Source organism: Daphnia carinata, chromosome 1 (assembly GCF_022539665.2).
Source record: "Daphnia carinata strain CSIRO-1 chromosome 1, CSIRO_AGI_Dcar_HiC_V3, whole genome shotgun sequence".
Classification (NCBI taxonomy): domain Eukaryota; kingdom Metazoa; phylum Arthropoda; class Branchiopoda; order Diplostraca; family Daphniidae; genus Daphnia; species Daphnia carinata.
This window is the reverse complement of record NC_081331.1, coordinates 11422669-11440524: the sequence shown is the minus strand read 5'-3', so window position 1 is coordinate 11440524 and position 17856 is coordinate 11422669. Positions and strand designations below refer to the sequence as shown.

The window sequence follows — 17856 nt, the reverse complement described above, 5'->3', positions numbered from 1 at the left end:
TCCTTCGCCCACTTGTGCGTTAAATTGCTTAACTTACTTCTTTTCTCAGTCCTAAGGAAAATTTTATTTGTACAATTTAGAAGCATTCGAACAACTTCAAGTTAAGTCGTAGAAAACTCATTTAGAAAAGCAATCCGCAGATAACACAGGAGATAATAATGTTGACTGATTAGAACTCTACATGGAAATCAAATGGTTTAATTAAGCTTCATTTAATTTGACAAAATTAAGGACATCGTACCTGTTGTGGCTGTAAAGACGATCGTTTGTTAGGGAACTCGAGGCTGGTCATAAGCAATCGTTCTTCGTAATCATATTCGCACAGAATTTTGTTGTCGCAGAGGTAGAACTTATCACCGACACAGAATCTGCCGTGCAAAGAGTTATCATGAAAAATTTTATTTTGTTTTATAAATTATAAATTTTAGTCGTTCTAATTCTTTACCGGTGGTTGCAATTTTGGCAGGCAAAACATTCTAGATGATAGACGTTCCCTTTGGCTTTCATGACCATTTCGAAAGCCGGGATGACTTTGCCACAAGCCGCGCAGTAGCCGGTGGTACCAAACAACCTAATTAAAATATAATTTGTATTAAAAATTAGCTAAAATAAATCATTGGATAGACGGCAAAGGCAAAGAATAAAAATCGCATAAAGTGCATGGCAGTGAACTCTCTTTAGCCCGTTATACCAAAGGATGCCGAAAAGGTTGAATGAAGCAAAACAGTCGGTCGTGCGGAAGCGTTTCCTCGATAAGAAAAATATCAGAAACTATTCATCGAACCTTGTCCCTCTTCCAACTGGGCTACTAAATATTACTTGAGCGTCAACATCCAGCCATATCGTTCGTGATCCCTTGGCGCCGCTCGCATTTCTTCCGCTCAATCGCCTCCGCATAAAGAAAGTCAGCCGCAAGGAGGGGAAAATATATGCGGAAAGAAAGACCTTCAACTTTTGGTAAGCATCAGCGGACGCCAGGGATTTTTGGATATAATAACACCGCCGCTCATTGTGTGAAGAAAAAACAGACTTATCTGCTAGGTCTACTATGTCCTTTTAAAAATCTGGATAAATGCCGGAATGCAGCCAACCGGAGCGATGGAAACCTTTGTCACTGGCTTTCCGCGCTCTAGGGTGTACACCAGTAGACGTTGATAAGAACATGATGAATGATGACTCTCATATAGGTCGTCAACTGATAATAGATTTCGCTCATCGAGGGACCCCTGGCTTGTCCTCCCTCTGCCCATTATTTATTGCATGCGCTATGGTCGATCCAATCTCTTACGACAACAAACCAAATGCAAACGCGTGGGAACGAATACGGGTAGCGTGTAATAATGTACGTACCATGTACGCTTCTGGGTCTAAGTGTACGCTCTTTATGTTAAGTGATCCTTCAAAGTTTTGTGCGACTTTGAAATACTTGGAAAATAATTTTACTTGCGGTACTAACCTTAAATAATCACGTCGGCAGAGTACCAAATTGGCTCTCGTGTAGAGTGTCGATCCATTTTCACTTAATCGGCAATCACAGCATCCGCATTTGAGACAGTCCTCGTGCCAGTAAAGATCCAATGCTTGTAGAAGGTACCTTTATTTTTATATTGGTGATAAAGAAAGTGAATTTAATCTTAATAAAATAACAATTTGGGACTTACCGATCAGTGATGAATTTACCGCAGCCTCCGCACTCTTGCGGAGTAGTCAGCCCAGCACTTTTTCTGTATTCCGCATTGGTGTCCGTCCGCATGTCAACTGAAGCGTAAAAAAAAAACCATCAGTTGGGCTGCGTCACGTATAATATATATTACTTTACAAGACAAATTCATGTAGCATCCTTACAGCTTTTCAAAAAGAGACGTGAGAGATTGATTATGACAGTAAAAAATTTCGTTGTATTTGGGGTAGGCGTTGAAATTGTGGGGAATGGCTCGATCCTAGCGGATTTAAAAGCACTTTAAAACCTTTTTTCTTCTACGAACAACGACTAACGAAAAGAGCAGATGCTTAGCACTAAGCAAATGCTTTCAAAAGCGTAACTTAAAAAAAAAAAGAAATAAAAAAGAGTCAACATTTCAGTTTGCCTATTACTGTCAGTCGAGTACAACGGACTACAAAAATGGAATGGGGGGAGTAGACGGATAATACGGGGGACTTGTAAATAGGTGCAACACTAAACATATAGGGATGAGAAAATAGGATGTTCTCTTTCTTTCTCTCGTGCTCGCATTGATATAGATTTCAATCCTGTCGTCTATACTTAGCATGCAAACAAGCCCCTTCTCTGTACAGCTATCCATCAATGGAGTTATGACAAAACTATTGAAATTTTAAAAAAGGGGGTCACATTTTTTTTTCAATAAAAAAAAGCAGTCAACGCTCCCTGCCACTATTTTTAATGCGTCATTTTATAATCCTCACTATATCGTTCCCCTCCCGCTGTCTCGTTCGCCTGGTATGTGTGTGTTTGTAATGTATCCATTTTTTTTTTTTTGGTAAAAACGGTTTATACATATAAACACACGACCGGCTGTGTGTATGTTTAGAGCAGAAACGCGGCGATCTGTATCATTTAAATGGTTTGCGCGGTGGCGCCTGCTGCATGAAACGACGTCATCAAAACACCAACGTTCGGATTTCAATTTTGGAAATTGAAAAGAAAAACTAACGCGCTAGCAATAACTGCGTTACGGTACAGTAAAAGAAACGCATGAGGTCTGGTAAAACCGTGTTCGTTTATGTAATAAGAATTCAGTAACATCCATTTATGGAACCAGAATTTTACCCTATTATGATCAGGCAACCACGCGCGGCCCCGAATGTCGTATGTAAAAAAAGGAAAAAAAAAAAACAATACTACTAAAATAATGCTAAGTGAATAAAATGTCACACGAGACAGTGGAACAGACCAATTCACAAAAACGTCTAACGTTTAAGTAACCTGTTGAAGATCAGAGTTCTTTTTCGAGAAATCAATAGAAGAAAAAATAAATAAGTAGAAACCAGAAAATGAGGAGCAAGAAAAGTAGATAACAGTTCTGATTATCATGGAAATTAAACTTACTTCGTTTGGCGTTGGCCGGATTGAATTTGAAAAAATGTGAAGCCATCAAAGCAGCCGGTGTGTTTCGGGTACACGTTGACATGAACTCGGAAATCAATTCAACACCCCCAAAAGTAAATGTCAGAACGTTTCACTTGTTATTTCTTTCCAAATGTTCCGTAATAAAATTTGCAAGCGTCTTGTATCAACGGAAGGCAATTGAACATTCAATGTAGCCGGACACTTCTCTTGGTATGCGGATCATTCCGCATTGCTTGACGTTCTTCCCTTCACTAAAGCGCATGCGCATATTCACTCCACAGCTTATTTCCCTTGCTCTTTTATGTACATTTTTTTCATCCGGCACAACATGGGCTAACGAAAGGAAAACAAAAGGCCCCTCTCTTCGAATGCATAAAGAATTAACACAAGACGTAATGATAATTCTCAAAGTAGTGAATATATCATTGAGTAAAAATGAAGCACAAGGAAGTTCCTACTCTTATTCTTTTTGAACACGATAGATTAGGCCTGAATTCGAAATCTTCTTTTCAGTTTTTAATTCGATAGAGTGAGGCTAATAGATGAATCATGCATACGCCTACTTGTTGATGTAGCAAGAAGAAGGAGTGCAGGTGTGCTGCCGACATCAAGTGGTCTTGGAGCACGTGTTCCCCATGATGCAGTCATGGGCGATTCCCCGAATGGTATTTCGAAAAACACGAGCCGTTGTTGAAACATTTCCCTTACAAAGGGTTCTCCACGTACCACATTAGGACGACGACACTTGGATATTAAACATCGTTCATTAAACAAAACAACTTTAATAACCACAAGAAATGCAGTATGTAAAATTTTCACAGATCAAATCGTAACCACAAATACAAGAACACAACGTTTTTTGATGGCTAGTGGAAAGAAACTAAGTGATTTGGTTCTCCAAACTGTATTCCGTAAGGCAGGGTACGTAAAAGATCCCGCATTTTGTTCTCTTCTATTGTTTCATACTCCTCCTTTTTTTTTCCTTTAACGTTGCCAAATTTTAGAAAATAGCGCACAATTCTACAGAAATACGTTTTTATGTATCTATTTTAGTGCGTTAATTATGAATATTATTTAATTTGGTTGCTTGCTTGAAACATGCAACACAGGTAAACACCTGTTAAGCGCAAAAAAAAAATTATTAATATAACAACAAGGACTCGAACCTGAGAAATCACCATAGCAACCGCGAACTATGCCACAGCGCCATACGTCATCTGACATTACTATGTGTACATAGCGGCCTATATGAATAGGTGACATCCAAAGCTAAATTTGTTTGGGATGTGCGGTCCTGGCACAGAGGTTATCACCCTCGCTTTGTAATCTGTAGTCCTCGGGTTCAAGTCCCGCCACCGCCAATTTCCAAGCCCTCCAAGCCCTTCCCGCCCTCCCCCCCATCTCCTCCCACCACCCATCATCCAAGATTCATCGCAACGGATTCGCATCGGATTACGCAACATTCAGCATCTTCAACCCTACGGATTCGCAAGATTCTACACAAAAGTGATAGAAAAATCTTTCAAGAAAGAAGAGAAGAATGAAGAGAAGAAAGAAGAGCCATGCCCACTATAAAGGGGCTAAATGGCACCACACTAAAAAAACACTACACACATACACCTACACGACAATACAAACGTTTCACATCGATCTGTAGTACCGTTCCTACTTTAACTACATGTTAAAGATCGACCCACAAACTGAAGGTAGAGAAGAGGTGATCGTAGAACGTGTTCGTAAGCCTCCCCATGGCCACTAGGTTCATGGATGCCGGCAGCTAATCATCGGGATATGTGACCCTCTTCGATACCCGTAAGTTTTTGTTTATTTCCTTACTGTGTCAAACACCAGTAAGACATGTCAGTAAGCATGTTTGTAGGTAATAAATGGCTAGTAAATAGATATTTTATTTAACTTTATTTAACTACTTTATTTAAGTAGAACACGGATCTTTAAATGAATTTCAGAAGTGGCGAGGCAAGTGTGTGGCGAGATGAAGTCTGATAAAGTGAATAACTAATGTCTGATGACTTGCCGTGGAAAGAATCTTTGAAAAATTACACTTTAGTGTTTGGCACACACACACCAATAGGAGCCATCCAACTTCCGTCCGCACTTTCTTGTGATTTCGGTTTGCACTGCTCGCCAGCTTTGCAACCGACGCCCTAATCAAAGAATCACAATCAGTGTCGTATACTGTTATTTGATCTTTTCAATATTGGACTCACCTCGCAAACGTTAATAACTGGTGGGTTGGCGGAAACGCACTGGATGCTCGGGCAACATTGTCCAGGAATAATGGTTTCGCTACATAAAGCCCCATCCATTCCAGGCAAAGGAGGGCATGTTTGTCGAGTGCACGTGATTTCCGGTGGAGTCGAACACACACACTCTTCACATGGATCTTCCGATTGAAGTCGATCGCCCAAGTTCATCGTTTCGTTGCCAAACGTGCAAACCAACTGCTCTCTTTTCGGGACTGCAGGGTAACACAGTTATTTAAATTCTATATTTCGAATATTTTCACTTTTAAACATACCGATTTCTATGTGTTCGTTCTCCTTAGTGTCCACTTCCGGTAGGGCGACCTCTTCAACTGGATTGGCCCTGAATCGCTGAGAGACTCTGGCTCGTGCAGGTGATTTAGGATCGTTAACAGCTGCCCTTGCTTTGCCCAGCTTGTCGCAAGTGGCTAAACATTCTTCCGAAGAAGCGAAATTGTTAGCGTTTCCTCGGCATCCGCCCCACGAGAAGGTCTTGCACTGATTTTCGATGCTGTCGTAATAGAATCGCTCTGTGAAAGCACGGCAAAACCCTACATCTGCTGGTAATCTACACCTGGTGAGTTCGTCTGTTTAGCAGAAAATATGCGTCAGATGGGAACGTTCAATATTTTCTAATATATAAATACCTTCTCTCATTTCCTTTCGAGCTCGTACTTCCACCTTCCACGACGCAAGTAATGGTTGCTCGGCAGTACCACTAGAAGTACATTCACTTTGACATTGTTCGATCGTGTGGAAATTGTTGTCATTGCCTCGGCATCCACCGAAATTGAACGGCTGACACTCACCGGCCGTCGCATTGTAATGGTAACGGGGTTTGGCAGCCCTGCACGGACCGATATCTGCTGGTAGCTTGCAGTGTTCAGAAATCGTTCCTGAAATGAGAATGTGGACATACAATTAAATTTTCAAGTAATTTGTTTTTGCTCTTTCTTACCGGAAGAAGCTATGGAAGCGACGGGGCTGGCCTTAGGAACGTGAGGTGAAAGAGATGCAGACGGAATACATCGTGCCTGGCATTCAGTTTCAGTTTCGAAACGATTGTCGTTGCCTCTGCATCCACCGTACCAGAAGCTTTCACAAGCGCCAGTCTCCGCGTTATAAAAGAAGGCAGGTACTTGCCCTTTGCACGGGCCAGGTTCTTGTGGTAAGCCACACACGTTTTGCTTGGCCACCCCTATGATTCAAACACTGATTAATAATATTCATTTAACAAGACTATGAAACGATTGAGTATTACTGGCAATATCTTGATCTGGCTGTTCGATGGCAGTGGACGTTTTAGGTTGAACACCACATGTTTGTCGACATTCTTCGGCGGTATCGAATTGATTAGAGTTACCCTGGAATTGATAAAAACAATGATTACATTTCAAACATTTTTATATAATGATGCAAAGTGTACCTTGCAGCCACCGTAGAAGAATAAAAGGCAGTCGTTCTTCTCAGCGTCGTAATAGTATTTTTCGAGGGACATGCGACAAGGTCCAATACGCATTGGCATGGAACAACGTAGGGACACGGCGGAAGGATCTTTTGGCTTTGCCCAAGCATCAGGAACTACTGCAGGTAATGTGACTGCAGCTCCGCTTGCTAAAAGAATAATTAAAGTACAAACTCCTCAAGCAATAATGCCATTGTTTTCTTACAAATGAAGGGCGATGAGCTTTTTTTAGTCTCTTCAGTTGTTTTTCTAGCCTCCCCTGGAGTTTCAGTCACGACAGTTTCTTCGTCAGAATGTTGGCATGTCGACAAGCACTCGGCTTCCGAAGCGAAACGATTTTCATTTCCCTGCTCAAAACGAATTGAAATAAACCAATTTTAAAGGCCATCAGATTCATTAAAACTCACTCTGCAACCGCCGTATATGAAAGGCAAGCACTTGAGTTGATCGGCATCGTAGTAAAATGACGGTACAGATGCCCTGCACCATCCAGTTGCTTTGGGTAAAAGACAAAGATTGGCTTTCACTTGCCATTTTCGAACATTCCCTCCCGGAATTAAGAATGGCAACGTTACGGCGCCTTGTTTGCCGGGCCCACCTTCCACGCGAATAATTCTTGGCGTGTTCTCACCTGCACTTGTTGCGTCTTTGGCTGATAACGAAACATCGAAATCATCAAAATGCACACAACGAAAATAGTAGATCTACTTTACCGCATTTGTAACTCGTCGGACAGCAAACGTTATCCGTGTACACTGGAACGCATCCAACACGATTATCAATAAGACACTGAGTTTCACGACAACCGGGGCCATTCAAACCTGAGATAATTAACGCCATCAGCACTATACATTAGAAAAGCTGTGAAATCATTTGTGGATGTATACCAGTGAATCCTTCGACGCATGTGCAAGTCTTGCATGGATCTCCGGTTGGAATAGCTTGTCCCTTCGTGTATTCTTGGCCGTTCAGTAAGCAGATATCGACTTCTTTTTCTTCTGATGAATGGTCGTCTGTAACCGTTCAAATATCAACAGTCATTATTTTTCAAAGGTTTTCTTTCAGATCAGCCATGTAAAAATGGAAATGTATAAATATCAACTCACGACAGTGATAAGAAGGGCAGCACGTATTGGGTTTCGTGACGAGTTCACATCCGTCTTTCTCTTTGGCGGGGGGATCGACTAATGGGCATTCTACATCACTGCATTTAATAGTGGCTCCATCTTGACTGAAATCATCGCAATTAAATGACTGAAGTATAATTAGATTAATGCTATACTTACTGTTCGGCGCTGCTCACGCAGAAGCAATTGGTTTTGCACGGCTGATCTTCGCTAACTGCCACAACTTTCTGGCCCAATTGGTACGTGATTCCACCGTAGTGGCACACATCTTTAGCTGATTTATCATCAGCTGTAAGGATGATAATAGAACAATGTAAAATTTAGATCTCGCAGGTAAATTCAAAGGTTACTTACGGCAGCTGAAGCTTGTTGGACAACAAGCTTTTCCTTTGTACTCTGGAAGACATCCTCTCTCAAAATAGCGTTTATTAGAAATTGGGCACGTCACTTGTTCGCATTCAGCAGCTGAATCGAAAAATGAACATGATTAGTGACTCATAAAAAATACTTGTTAAGAGTCCACTCACTTAAACTGGGCAATGCACCACCACAAGCCTCGTAGCATTGATCGGCAGAAGCGAAGTTGTTGCCGTTACCTTGGCATCCTCCATAAGTGAACAATTCGCATCTATTCTTATCCTGGACAACCCAAACAATTTGTTCTTTACTAGCTCGTGGATAATGTCTTGCAACCATACCTTATTGAAAGCGTAGCGTTTCATAAAACCGAAACAAGGCCCTTTAGCGATCGGAAGAAGGCACGACTCCTGATTGCGAACTGCCGATTGAACGATGTTCCCTGAGAATACAACGAATTATAGGAAATGAATATCCCATTGTTTGAAGTTAATAAAAGCTTACTTGCTGTAGAACTACATGTTGCTTGACAGGCTTCTTCCGTTTTGAAAAGGTTGGCCGTTTTGCCGCAACCGCCATAGATGTAGCTTTCGCACTTGCCAGATGTTGCGTTAAAGGTCCATGATGGAACAAACGCATAGCACGCACGTCCAGTGCTCTTGCTATTGTCAGGTGGTAGCGTGCAAATGTCGCTCACGCTTTTTGTAGTACCTACACAAATAACAAACCAAAGCAAATTATAAATGATGCAGTTATTTAAAGCAAACATTTTTTTATATCGAAATAAAAATTTCAATCAAATTTATGATACCTTTAACAGGTGCCGGAAGAGTTACAGCTGCAGACAACCTAACTTTACATGTCCGTTGGCAATCTTCCATGGAAATAAAATTGTTAGCATTTCCTTTGCATCCGGTGTAGGTAAACGGTTGGCACGAAGCAGTCGCAGAATCAAAGTAAAAACTGGGAATATGAGCACGACAATGTCCAGTTGCCAAGGGCAACTGGCATGGTGAAGATGCCGCTAATTCCCGAGCTCGAGCACCCGGTCCACGGAACAAGGCTATCAGTTAGAAACCATATTAATTCCGGTTTGAACAGGAAATGTTTAAATGTCCTCTCACCTTTGCGATTGCATTTAGCGTTGCAAGCATATTCTGTTTCGAAGAGGTTCTTAGTTCCTCCGCAGCCTCCATAAGTAATTTGTTCACAGGCGCCATTCTTGAAAGTCCAGCGCGATAAGAATGCTCGACAGCGCTTTGCTTCTGATATGATGGCCGGCAGAGAGCAGTCATCATCGTCGTCGTCCTTGGACTCTTCACTGTCATCGGGTCCTTTTTACAACACCAAGCAAAGATAAATGTTTTAAATCAGTCTAGTAGAACTTAAAAGCAAGTTCTGGGGGCTATCGCCAAGGTTCAACTCACATATAAAGAAATTCGATATGCACAATCGCGATAAGCCATTAATAAGATTGTTAACAAGTCAATTTCTGGTGGTAGGATCTTCGGATAAATGAAATTAACATGCAAAGCCAATCGAAATTGAACTTACGTGGAATGGCCATAACAGTGACTGCAAGCAGCAGAAGGAGTATCAATTTCTCCGACAACATTGTCTTTCCTTTTGTTCTGTTCGTCGTAATTGTCTTAAAATGCACTGCGTAATTAAGAAAGTACAACTCTGTTTACACTCTTCTTCTTTCAGTAGACTTGTTGGTTAGCAGGGAATCTATGATGGAATGAAAATCGTAGCTCAATCCTCGGTCCTTTATACCCGATAACGAGTTAGGACCCATTGAATCTCGCCAGCGTCATCTTCTTCTGGAAAAGCCCAAACGCAAACAGCCATGTGATCTACACCAACAAATAACAAACAGACGAGAAAAACAACAACAAACATGGAGGAAGTGAACCATTGGTGAATGATGAAACGTGATGTCTCTACGTCTCCAATTGGAACTGACTTACTCTCAGATTCAGTTCCCCACCCCCTTTTGCATAATCTGTTTGTATTTTCAATCGTGCCGGGAGTACTCGTGCACAAACAAGAACCAGCTATGCGATGCTCATAGGTCATGCTAAAGTGTTAAACGCACATATAGCAAAGCAAACTTTAGATTTTAGTATATACCAATTGATTGTGTTGATCGTATTTTAGGAAATGATGACGGTCAAACGAGCGCTACGCCAATGATTGAGGCAATTGGGGGCACGTTGCATAACAATATGTTGTTGGGTGACTTATGGAAATTCCCGACGATGTCTGATGACGGAGAGTCTGCGACCTGAAACCGCCTAATGCATCATTTCTCAATTGTGCTGACTACCTAGACGTCAGATGAAAAATTGGATAACGCGAAATGTTCTGATTGATTGCAAAACGAGTTGGCACAGCGCGCAATGTCGAGCCATTTATGAACGGGGAAAACATTTTTCCATTATTCACGAAGGACAACTTAGCTAACTTTATTTCAAAGAAATCCTTATAACAAACTAGTTTTCGAATTTCTAAAAGATATTAATGCAATCTTTCATAAGTTATGTTTTTGTTGTTTTCTTCCCTTTTTGTTTTGAATAAGTGTCATTCTTGGCGACCTAGGCGCTGCTGTCTCTAGTTCGTCATACAACATTCTTCTACAAAATATTAACAAGGACTTGGCTCAAGGATCAGAATAACTGCTGCCTCCGCAATGTCTACGTCAATGCCAGGAATCCGCTTCATCTCATGTCTTTAAAGATGGCTGTGAAACGTCGAGGCCGTCATCAATAATATGCCTATGCCCTCTCTACTACTAACACGATGTTTCGTATAAACCGACGAGTGCCTCCGAAGACGTTTTTATGGCGGTTTACGATCCCCTAGTATCGGGAGTGTAGCTGACACAGTTGTTCATTTTTCCCATTTAGCTTCAACTAGTTGTTTGCGGGAGACCATCCATTCTAAAAACTAATCTTTGAGAGCCAAGTTTCACTATGTCAACGCGTATACAGTTTTCGCATGTTAATACTCTGTACAGATAACTGAACTACTTTGCATGGTTTGATTGGACTGCGGATATGTTCGCCAACTGGACCAAACATGCTGTTGGATTACTATCAGGGTTGCTATTTTTGGTGTGAATGGCGATTCATACCGGCATCCAAGACAATTGGCTTACTTTCGACGGAGGCCTTGAACGATCCTTCAACGACAAATGCTTGCACAAAAAATGATAGTCTTGCACGAACGCGTCCGTCCCACATCGAAACCCAAATTTTTACAATATCAGTGCGACTAGACAAGTTATGAAACTAGACATCTTGTGTCTAATTCAGGCCACATCATTACTTATAACGTATGATATTCATTCAGAAATTAAAATGTAAATATACGACAACGAATTATCCCACAGCGATCAGTTGATCACAATGCACATGAGGTCCCTTCGAGAACAACAATTTCCTTTGTTTTGGCTTGCTTTTGGTTAAGGAACATTAATAAGGTTAGTCTCTCCTATTTCAGAGTCTGCTGCAAACATGATCTTCTTTGTTTTAACTTAGTTTTGATTTACGAATAGTGTTAGGCTCTCCTCTTTCAGAGCCTGTTCAGCATACGAACGACCCGTTAACTTGAACCGGTAAGCCAAACGTTGAAACATGAGGGCTATATAAGCCTCTATAAAAATGAGCCTCTCCATTTTATGCTTGAATAGTTGTCTTAATTGCGACGAGGGGCTCGTATGAAGACTTAATTTTAACTAATAAAGTTGTTGCTATTAGGGGATTCGTATCACTTACCCAGCCGTGCTCGGTTGACTGCTGGAAGCTCCGCTCATGATAACCAGGTCCCGAAAATCCGGATTAAGCCTTTAACACGCCTCATCAAGTAATTGCCCATCAGAGGACTATGCCAGTGAGTCCGGGCTAGCTGTGCAAGATAATGCCACCACTTGCTATAAATACATGAGCAACACGTAGTCGGAAGCGCCTCACTTCCATTGCACGAATCAGCTTTGACGGAAGACAACGGCATAGTTAAAGATGAGGAAGCTTTTCGCTAGAGAACGCACCGTTACTGAAAAATGCGTTCTGTTAAGTGTTTATTTTGCTCTTCTGCTGGACAATCTTTTACTTACGGCTGTCGGTTGGTTACATACTGATAGCTCTTGAATTCAATTTTTCATTTAATTCAATCCACTGTTTAATCGCAGTTCCTATTCTACCGCATTTTGTACACCACGACCCCGTAGATGAAACTGGAGTCCTTCCGGCCACCGAAATCCAGTCCAGCAATGAAACGCTAACTAAAGCCAGCTTGTATAATCTGTTAAAGTCCTCTGCTCAGCATTTTCACATTGGCCGGGGCTATCAGCCCGAAGTAGGCGATAACAGTCGACTTGGGTTCTTGCTTTCGCTAAAAGCAATAGTACAGTTGGTTGCCAATCCATTAGTCGCCATCGTCATTCAGAAAAAAGGATTTTCTTTACCTCTTGTTTTTGGCACCATCAATTTGATCTTATGCTCTTTGCTTTTTGCTTTCGGACGATCTTACGAGGTCTTGTCATCGGCACGGGCTCTGCAGGGCATCACATCCGCTTGCTTTACCATTGCTGGTTGCACACGTTTGAAATGTTCTTTTATATCATGGACACATGTCAAATTTTAATGAATTGTTTAGGACTAGGATTGGTGGCATCCACTTACAGGGAAGAGGCTAAACGGAGTGAAGCAATTGGCCGAGCCTTGGGTGGAGGGGCTGTCGGAGTCCTGCTCGGGTATCCAATCGCTGGATTTTTATACCATCTAACTGGAAAAACTGTTCCATTCCTGTTGATTACTTTTCTTGCCGTCATGTTATTAGGTGAGGCATAATTTAGCTGAGAGATTAATAACTGTTTAACCTTTGAAAATGTAATGCAGTTGCTTTTTCGTTGGCGCTACGTTTCGCTGAAGAAGAGTTGATCGAAGAAAACATTTGCTTTTCCTCAGATCATTTTAGCCAAAAACCTGCTGCGCCTGGCGTTTCTCAGTATGTTAATCATCGCAATTTGATTCTGGGCGTCGCGATAGGGGCCATATTCTTAACCACATCGGTTATGTCTTTGTTGGAACCTTGCTTGCCTCTTTGGCTCATGAAGACAATGAAACCTGAAGTAAAAAGAAATTTAATCTAAAATTGCAAAGTTTTCATACAAAAATGCTTGTGGCTGCAGCGATGGCAACTTGGGGCCGTGTTTATTCCCGACAGTTGCGGTTATTTACTTACCACTCATTTCCTGGGTGGTTTCGCGTATCGTGTTGGCCGGTGGAAAGTAGCAATGCTGTCTGTGATAATCTTGGGTATTTCTTGCACTTTGGTAACGTGCATTTTCGAGAAATTTATGCAAATAAAATTCTATTTTACAACTGAATTTTTTTTAATTGTCCAGGTACCTTTAGTTAGTTCCATTATTTATCTGACTGGTCCACATTTTGGCATCGGAATCGGAATAGGTGCAGTTGATGCGTCGCTCGTACCTCTGTTGGCTACACTGGCCGATAAACATCCAAGTACAGACATAACGGACGACTTGCCTACTACTCCATCGTACGGCAGAACTTTCGCTCTAGGTCAAACAGCAGTCAGCTTGGCTTATTGCCTGGGTAAATTGATGATTTTAAAATGTTAAGCCTACCAGCTGCTTCGTAACAACTTTCGCTTAACAGGTCCTATTTTAGGCGGTGTCCTGGTAGAGTCATTGGGATTCCCTCGTCTTATGCTTTGCATTGGCATCCTCAATTTACTGTTTTCACCTCTTATCTTAATCCTTAAACCTGAAAAGCCATCAAAAGTATCAGAGCTAACTGCTCTGAGAATGTTCTCAGACAGTTATAAAGGATACAGTCGCTTTGAAGATGAAGAGATCGATTATGTAGAGGAGAAACGTTAAACTTACAATTTTTATTATAATTAGTCGTCATTGATTTGAACATTATATTAATACCGCGTCTTTATGTCCTTATTTATAAATGGTCGTTTTTCGAATGATACACTGGAATATGACAAATTTCCTTGCCTATGTCTGGGCGGTATCTAAGATGTTAGATTTTGCAACCTGAACATGAGGGTGGATTTATAGAAGGTGTCGATGATGACTGACGCTGGAATCTTCTAATTGCAGTTTCACCATGTTGAATACCTGAGCCTAACTTATTCGGATCTAGTTCACCTTCATACCAATGGAAACAAATATGAATTTTAAGGATCCAAGAAGATACCAAGCTAATTACCTGTTTCAACTTTAGAGAGAATAGTTTTTGCGCACTGAAGAAACGCTTCTTCAACGTTTTCCCCGGTTAAGGCGCTGGCTTCTAAGAACATCAGATCTAAAAAAAATAGGTAAAAAATTCAGTTACATATGGAAATAGAGTAAAGAACAATATCTACCATTTTCTTGAGCAAAACGAGAGGCTTCCAAAAAAGAAACTTGTCGCTCTGCTTCCAAATCCCTCTTGTTTCCAACTAGCAAAACAACTAAATTGGGATTTGCCAGATTCTGAGCGTCAGTTAGCCAGTTGCCGAGAGCGTTGTACGACTCTCTCGAACTGATGTCGTACACCAAGAGAGCTCCAGCCGCTCCACGATAATAGCTTTTAGTAACGGACCTTTAGTAGCATAAAAATAATAAAATTGAACTGGATACTATGAATGGGAAAGACATTGTATACTTGAATCGCTCCTGCCCTGCCTAAAATAGAAAATATAAGTAGTTTAATGTTTTTTCCATTACATTATAGTTAATGTATTTACAGTGTCCCATATTTGTAGCTTTACTTGTTTCCCCCCTATTGTGATGATTTTTGAACCAAACTCAACACCAATGGTATGACTGCTATCTTCTTTAACTGGAATAAAAGCACAAGTAAAGTTAATTTGGAACAATTGATGTTTGCAGGTTGACATATTAGGTAAGTGATTTGAACACAATGGAACTTAAGTCATTTGAGGAGATATTTCACTTAAGACATTATTGTGTAACTAAATTAACTTTACGGTTCTCACTCTAAACAATTTTTACTCTTCAACTGAGTTGTTATGACAGATTTCATTGTCAATTAGTACTATACTGTCTACTAGAAGAATGTGTCTGGTCTTACATTTTTTCTCAATGAAATGATGTAGTAAACATGATTTTCCCGTTCCCGCACTGCCGATGACAAGAAATTTAAACAGAAATTCTAAAATTAACAAAAAGAACGTTAGCAACATGTCTAAAGATTACCTATACACACATGAGATTGACGTTTGTGAAATATTACACAAATAAGATGATTGACGAAAATTACCAAAATTATCAGCCATGCTTGTTACAAAATTGCAGCGCAAATTTATGTCTGACTGTACATTAAAGGTATTGGAAAACTAAACTCTACCAAAGGCTGTCAGATCCACAATACCGTTCTCCCGTAACAGGATGTCAGCTTTGTGATCGAATCTTAATAACTGAAGTCCCCAAGAGCCAGGACAAATTACGTTAGCAGACGGATCCAACGGGTTTGGAATAACAACTCGGTTTTCAGCGCCACCTTTTGTTTCAAACATTTCGGTATTTCATTGTATTTGTTTACGAATTTCTTTTTTAAAAGATACTGTTAAGTAATGCTATAATTTACATTAGATTCACAACATTATTTTGCACTAAGCTAGCAATTGATCTATAAGGAAGCAAATGTTGGGAATTTTTCAACAGCTCCACTTCCATTTCTCCTCTAAAAAATGCAAAACCATATAAAAATCCATATTCAATAAAAGCTGGAATTTTAAGTAAGCTTACTCGCTAGTTCCATCGCTAACAAGAACCGATGGCGCGTCATCTTTAACACGTGCAAAAACATAGCTATCTCGGTTGGGAGCAATCATGAATTTTTGGGTGTTGATATCTCGCATGTTTGTTGGCATATGCCTTAGTCCAAGAGTTCTGAGGTGCGATTCTGTATTAGAACTCAACCTGTGGGTGAGAGGAAAAAAAGATGTTAGATAAAGCTGGTAACAAGGAACAGAAATAGTACTCTTGGGCAAATTTTAGTTCATCTTCAGTTAGCAAACTTGGTTCATTTCGTTGTCTTTTGTTTTCATTGTTTAGTAGGTAGCAAAGAAATTTTCTATTTTCTCCAGCCTTATTCTAAGGTATGATGTCACTATGTATCTGATTCTTTCCACCTGAAATATTAGTAAAGAAATAATTAGCAATGGAAATAACATAATTAATAAACCAATACTACATACTTCCATTCTATGAAGAGCAAAACGAAAATCTGATTTTGAAATGGCCATTAAATTTTCTTCCATGTTCTTTGTCTGCTCTAAAAGGCAGTCAACTAGTTCAGTCTGTGGCAACAGCAATTCTGGGGCAAGCATTTCATTCAGCCAGCTCTTGACATGAGAATAATGGAGAATGTCAACGTCAAACAATACTTTTTTGGCACGTCAAACCATTCCAGACCTCTTCGAGTTTCTTGACAGCTTCAGAAGCAGACAAGAATTCGGCATCTTCCGTCTCTGATATAGTGTCCGCTGTTCCTAGGAAGTCGCTCAATTGCGTTAGATTTCCTGAATAAGAAGCCATTATTGTTACTCAGTCTTAACTTAAAATCACAACTAGCCGATATTTGACAGCCGACAAGACAACGTTTCCCGCCTAATGTTGAAACCGACGTTGCACGATCGTCGAATGAACTCATGAGCCCGATAGTTCTATTTTTTCCTTGGATTATTGTTCCTTTTAAACAGGTTTCGTGGCTTGTTCTTCAAACATTTGCAAACCTCGGCTTTGAAAATATATCAGTTCAAGTCAAGCATGTCAATCGACGACAAACAAAACAAGTCGTTCTGCCATTTGACTAAGTGCTGGCTCACCGACTTTAAGAATACATTACGCAAAAGCAAAGCGAGCGGAAACCGAGTATATTTTTAGTAACATCTTATATTCTAAGAAAAGATGTTGTGATTTGGCCAAGTTTTTACCGGGGTGGACGGTAGAGCTTTAAGGTAGAGCAAGGTAAACAATAGTAAGGCAACCATCATGGTACTCTAGTCTTTAGGTCTGCACTAGTTTTTTTGCGATAGCGCTGCGCATTTCCGTCAACTCCTGTTCCATCATAGTTATCGGCCCAGTTAGACGCAAAAAAGACCAAACGATAAAAATGGGGACAGGATTTTGAAATCGAAAGAAGATAGTTTGTTTCTACGTGGCATCCACGCACGCGAATACGCAACATCCTTGAAAAAATAAGCAATCTAATGCTATTATTAGATTGCGAATGTACGGAGATAACAGCGCGTATTTAACATTTAGATGGAAAGCATCGTAGCCTAGAATTTACAAAATCGTAGGTATACGTAATTATCTGGCGGCAGGTGGTTAACTAAACAGAAGGGACGTTGAATGACAAACTGCACATGGACGGTTTCTAAACGATTATCGAAATTACGCTCGAGTCTAAATTGCCACACAAAAATACAAACTACGGCAACCGTGGCGCAAAATGCTACAGTAAGAGAATTAAGAGCGAGAAAACAAAACAAGCAATTCGA

At 40.6% G+C, this 17856-nt stretch overlaps 5 protein-coding genes across 8 annotated transcripts; 1 reads left to right on the top strand and 4 right to left on the bottom strand.

The window, feature by feature from the left end:
* Nucleotides 1–25: 25 nt before the first annotated feature.
* LOC130694321 (LIM domain only protein 3-like) lies at nt 26–3958 on the bottom strand. 2 transcript variants are annotated; one of them, XM_057517393.2, is made up of 6 exons: nt 3652–3958; nt 1662–1758; nt 1457–1594; nt 446–571; nt 242–368; nt 26–177 (listed from the first exon to the last, which is right to left on the bottom strand). In XM_057517393.2, the coding sequence occupies exons 1-6, from the start codon at nt 3785–3787 to the stop codon at nt 118–120; spliced, it is 684 nt and encodes a 227-aa protein (XP_057373376.1). In that variant the 5' UTR covers nt 3788–3958; the 3' UTR covers nt 26–117. The 2 variants fall into 2 exon arrangements, with proteins under 2 accessions (XP_057373376.1, XP_057373383.1); XM_057517400.2 differs by lacking the exon at nt 3652–3958 and adding an exon at nt 3068–3630 and having other exon boundaries at nt 27–177.
* A 1030-nt stretch (nt 3959–4988) lies between these two features.
* Nucleotides 4989–10013, bottom strand: LOC130693909 (papilin-like). The gene is made up of 20 exons (XM_057517117.2): nt 9856–10013; nt 9426–9635; nt 9113–9364; nt 8806–9012; nt 8643–8743; nt 8472–8583; nt 8299–8409; nt 8104–8233; nt 7924–8048; nt 7705–7830; nt 7531–7638; nt 7225–7469; nt 7023–7164; nt 6779–6966; nt 6614–6716; nt 6311–6550; nt 6000–6248; nt 5628–5939; nt 5317–5567; nt 4989–5253 (listed from the first exon to the last, which is right to left on the bottom strand). The coding sequence occupies exons 1-20, from the start codon at nt 9914–9916 to the stop codon at nt 5146–5148; spliced, it is 3381 nt and encodes a 1126-aa protein (XP_057373100.1). The 5' UTR covers nt 9917–10013; the 3' UTR covers nt 4989–5145.
* Nucleotides 10014–12217: 2204 nt separating this feature from the next.
* Nucleotides 12218–14212, top strand: LOC130694121 (synaptic vesicular amine transporter-like). 2 transcript variants are annotated; one of them, XM_057517271.2, is made up of 7 exons: nt 12220–12426; nt 12494–12895; nt 12961–13143; nt 13203–13435; nt 13496–13639; nt 13712–13925; nt 13989–14212. In XM_057517271.2, the coding sequence occupies exons 1-7, from the start codon at nt 12324–12326 to the stop codon at nt 14210–14212; spliced, it is 1503 nt and encodes a 500-aa protein (XP_057373254.1). In that variant the 5' UTR covers nt 12220–12323. The 2 variants fall into 2 exon arrangements, with proteins under 2 accessions (XP_059351667.1, XP_057373254.1); XM_059495684.1 differs by having other exon boundaries at nt 12218–12426; nt 13496–13925.
* Nucleotides 14205–15864, bottom strand: LOC130694285 (ras-related protein Rab-4B-like). 2 transcript variants are annotated; one of them, XM_057517358.1, is made up of 7 exons: nt 15720–15864; nt 15420–15500; nt 15073–15167; nt 14991–15010; nt 14710–14927; nt 14553–14648; nt 14205–14491 (listed from the first exon to the last, which is right to left on the bottom strand). In XM_057517358.1, exons 1-7 carry the CDS (start codon nt 15862–15864, stop codon nt 14364–14366), a joined length of 783 nt encoding a protein of 260 aa, XP_057373341.1. In that variant the 3' UTR covers nt 14205–14363. The 2 variants fall into 2 exon arrangements, with proteins under 2 accessions (XP_057373341.1, XP_057373349.1); XM_057517366.1 differs by having other exon boundaries at nt 15609–15813.
* On the bottom strand, nt 15836–17442 carry LOC130694309 (DNA replication complex GINS protein SLD5-like). Its single transcript, XM_057517388.2, is given in 6 exon segments — nt 15836–16031; nt 16097–16270; nt 16332–16425; nt 16428–16482; nt 16549–16695; nt 16766–17442. Coding segments are annotated over 6 exon segments (693 nt in total). The 5' UTR covers nt 16889–17442; the 3' UTR covers nt 15836–15931.
* Nucleotides 17443–17856: the final 414 nt, after the last annotated feature.

Excerpts from the sequence above, each read along its gene's own strand:
- LOC130694285 (XM_057517358.1), bottom strand. The coding sequence starts at position 15,864 with ATGTTTGAAACAAAAGGTGGCGCTGAAAACCGAGTTGTTATTCCAAAC. Across the intron at positions 15,011-15,072 it reads AGCTACAAATATGGGACACT|GCAGGGCAGGAGCGATTCAA; the intron begins GTAAATACATTA and ends TTTCTATTTTAG. Across the intron at positions 14,649-14,709 it reads TCGTTTTGCTCAAGAAAATG|ATCTGATGTTCTTAGAAGCC; the intron begins GTAGATATTGTT and ends TATTTTTTTTAG.
- LOC130694121 (XM_059495684.1), top strand. The coding sequence starts at position 12,324 with ATGAGGAAGCTTTTCGCTAGAGAACGCACCGTTACTGAAAAATGCGTT. Across the intron at positions 13,144-13,202 it reads TCTTGCCGTCATGTTATTAG|TTGCTTTTTCGTTGGCGCTA; the intron begins GTGAGGCATAAT and ends AATGTAATGCAG. Across the intron at positions 13,926-13,988 it reads CAGCTTGGCTTATTGCCTGG|GTCCTATTTTAGGCGGTGTC; the intron begins GTAAATTGATGA and ends TTCGCTTAACAG.
- LOC130693909 (XM_057517117.2), bottom strand. The coding sequence starts at position 9,916 with ATGTTGTCGGAGAAATTGATACTCCTTCTGCTGCTTGCAGTCACTGTT. Across the intron at positions 8,410-8,471 it reads TGGTGCATTGCCCAGTTTAA|CTGCTGAATGCGAACAAGTG; the intron begins GTGAGTGGACTC and ends TTTTCGATTCAG. Across the intron at positions 8,049-8,103 it reads TGCGTGAGCAGCGCCGAACA|TCAAGATGGAGCCACTATTA; the intron begins GTAAGTATAGCA and ends CGATGATTTCAG.
- LOC130694321 (XM_057517393.2), bottom strand. The coding sequence starts at position 3,787 with ATGTTTCAACAACGGCTCGTGTTTTTCGAAATACCATTCGGGGAATCG. Across the intron at positions 1,595-1,661 it reads GGTAAATTCATCACTGATCG|GTACCTTCTACAAGCATTGG; the intron begins GTAAGTCCCAAA and ends ATAAAAATAAAG. Across the intron at positions 572-1,456 it reads TGCCGACGTGATTATTTAAG|GTTGTTTGGTACCACCGGCT; the intron begins GTTAGTACCGCA and ends TATTTTAATTAG.